At 36.4% G+C, this 2500-nt stretch overlaps 4 protein-coding genes and 3 non-coding genes across 7 annotated transcripts in view; 4 read left to right on the top strand and 3 right to left on the bottom strand. All coding sequences in view use genetic code 11, as the record gives it.

Moving 5' to 3' along the window:
• psaB (photosystem I P700 apoprotein A2) overlaps positions 1 to 434 on the top strand; it is a 2205-nt gene extending 1771 nt beyond the window's left edge. The window contains exon 1 of the mRNA in view: positions 1 to 434. This exon is cut by the window's left edge and continues 1771 nt beyond it. Coding sequence (YP_009116341.1) covers positions 1 to 434 — 434 coding nt within the window.
• A 138-nt stretch (positions 435 to 572) lies between these two features.
• On the top strand, positions 573 to 875 carry rps14 (ribosomal protein S14). Its single transcript has one exon. It carries the CDS (start codon positions 573 to 575, stop codon positions 873 to 875), a length of 303 nt encoding a protein of 100 aa, YP_009116340.1.
• A 158-nt stretch (positions 876 to 1033) lies between these two features.
• Positions 1034 to 1107, top strand: trnfM. The gene has a single exon. It is a non-coding gene; the product is annotated as a tRNA-Met (tRNA).
• A 140-nt stretch (positions 1108 to 1247) lies between these two features.
• trnG lies at positions 1248 to 1318 on the bottom strand. Its single transcript has one exon. It is a non-coding gene; the product is annotated as a tRNA-Gly (tRNA).
• A 330-nt stretch (positions 1319 to 1648) lies between these two features.
• On the bottom strand, positions 1649 to 1837 carry psbZ (photosystem II protein Z). Its single transcript has one exon. It carries the CDS (start codon positions 1835 to 1837, stop codon positions 1649 to 1651), a length of 189 nt encoding a protein of 62 aa, YP_009116339.1.
• Positions 1838 to 2166: 329 nt separating this feature from the next.
• On the top strand, positions 2167 to 2259 carry trnS. Its single transcript has one exon. It is a non-coding gene; the product is annotated as a tRNA-Ser (tRNA).
• A 137-nt stretch (positions 2260 to 2396) lies between these two features.
• psbC (photosystem II CP43 chlorophyll apoprotein) overlaps positions 2397 to 2500 on the bottom strand; it is a 1422-nt gene continuing 1318 nt past the window's right edge. Inside the window, exon 1 of the mRNA in view lies at positions 2397 to 2500. This exon is cut by the window's right edge and continues 1318 nt beyond it. Coding sequence (YP_009116338.1) covers positions 2397 to 2500 — 104 coding nt within the window.

The raw sequence follows: 2500 nt of genomic DNA, 5'->3' as shown, positions 1-2500 counted from the left end.
CTTTTTATTGGCATTGGAAACACATCACATTATGGCAGGGTAATGTTTCACAATTTAATGAATCCTCCACTTATTTGATGGGATGGTTAAGAGATTATCTATGGTTAAACTCTTCACAACTTATCAATGGATATAATCCTTTTGGTATGAATAGTTTATCGGTATGGGCGTGGATGTTCTTATTTGGACATCTTGTTTGGGCTATTGGATTTATGTTCTTAATTTCATGGCGTGGATATTGGCAAGAATTGATTGAAACTTTAGCATGGGCTCATGAACGCACACCTTTGGCTAATTTGATTCGATGGAGAGATAAGCCGGTGGCTCTTTCCATTGTACAAGCAAGATTGGTTGGATTAGCCCACTTTTCCGTGGGTTATATATTCACTTATGCAGCTTTCTTGATTGCCTCCACATCAGGAAAATTTGGTTAATTTAGTTATTTATTGTTTTTTTATGTACTGTATCAGCAACAATTTCATTTGTTTCGATGGAGGGGGAGGATACGCCTTCTTATATTTTTACATCTAGGATCCGAACTGTATCATTGATAATAATAGGAACTGAACATTATGGCAAGAAAAAGTTTGATTCAGAGGGAGAACAAGCGGAAAAATTTGGAACAGAAATATCATTTGATTCGCCGATCCTCAAAAGAAAAAATAAGCAAAGTTTCATCGTTGAGTGAAAAATGGGAAATTCATGGAAAATTGCAATCCCCACCACGTAATAGTGCACCTATACGTCTTCATCGACGTTGTTTTTTGACTGGAAGACCTAGAGCTAACTATCGAGACTTTGGCCTATCCGGACACATACTTCGAGAAATGGTTTATGCATGTTTGTTACCGGGCGCAACAAGATCAAGTTGGTAAGGATAAAAATATCGTTTCATATTTGTATAGATCTCTATGATCTATGATCATAGAAGGGCCCTCTTTACCATTCTGTATAAATGGACTATTCTATTTGTATAGATATGGTAGAGGGGCGTATCCAATCTTTCTTCGCCCATTAGTTCCTAGTTCTTTAGCGCGGAGTAGAGCAGTTTGGTAGCTCGCAAGGCTCATAACCTTGAGGTCACGGGTTCAAATCCTGTCTCCGCAACATTTTTGTTTTTGGATGGTAGGCAAGGAAAGGGGGAAGATAGAACTACTATACTAACCACTATAGTAGTTAGTAGTTAGTATAGTAGTCAATTAATTTTTTATCTTTTTATCATAGTACATTACTTAATTATGATTATGGGCGGATAGCGGGAATCGAACCCGCATCTTCTCCTTGGCAAAGAGAAATTTTACCATTCGACCATATCCGCATTTTCTTCCTCCCTGATACGCACGTATATGTCCACACATATATGACATATATTATATATCATATATGCGGCTGGATCATATTTGTGCAGGGCCAGATACTTAGATAGTATAGTAAAAAGTAAAACTTAGATAGTATACTTCAGATACTATAGTAAAGTAAGATTCCAATTAAGATAGATTAAGATAATCTTATTTATTAGATCCAATTAATAACATTGAAATAGAATTTTTTTTTCAGAACTCAGATTGAATCTTAATATGTCTCACAATTCGAATTTATTTGAAGGAGTGACATTTTTGTTTTTGGATCGGGGAAATACCAAATAAGTTTAAGAAATGAGAGAATTAAGAATAGCTACCAAAAAGACTAATCCAATCCATAATGATGTACCGGAAAATACAACATTCTTGTTACTTGACCAACCATCAGAAGAAGCAAATACAACGGGTACACTAATCAGTAAGACTGATGAAGTCGCAATTAATGCAAAAACAGCTAATTGGAAAGCAATAGTCATGTTTCTAATCCTCCAAGCTACCAACAAATGAACTATACATTTGATCCCGCACTTAGTCAAAATTGTAATAAAATCCATCATGGAGGGATTTTATCATGAATCAATTGATTCTTTTCTTTAGAACTTATTACCACTTTATTTTATTCGGACATGAACTCGGGGGGAGTTTAGTCTTTATTTCACAAGCAGACATACTAGATCATGTATCTATGTATACAGTATACATAGATACATCGAAATATGGATTCGCATCTGGGATGTTTCTACAGATAGTTAGTGTATCATATGGTCATGTTCTATTCGTAGGAATAAAATAGAGATTACCCCTGGGAGAGATGGCCGAGTGGTTGATAGCTCCGGTCTTGAAAACCGGTATAGTTCTAAACAAAGAACTATCGAGGGTTCGAATCCCTCTCTCTCCTTTTGTTTATTGAATAAATTTTTTTCTTTATTTGTTTGGCCCGGCCCCTTATCTTTCATAAAAAGGAATGGCTCGGCTAGGTGGAATAGCCGAGCCAGAACAGAAAAGAACAATAGAATAGATATAAATAAGAAAATCTCAGTTAAGAGGGGTCATGGAAAGAACAGGTTCCAAATCACGATCGATTCCTTTTTCAAACCCTGCAGCAGCTGCGCGGGCCCTTCCCGCATGCCACAAATGCC

This window comes from Ananas comosus (assembly GCF_001540865.1).
Source record: "Ananas comosus chloroplast DNA, complete genome".
NCBI classification, from domain to species: Eukaryota; Viridiplantae; Streptophyta; class Magnoliopsida; order Poales; family Bromeliaceae; genus Ananas; species Ananas comosus.
This window is presented reverse-complemented; position numbering and strand designations above follow the sequence as displayed.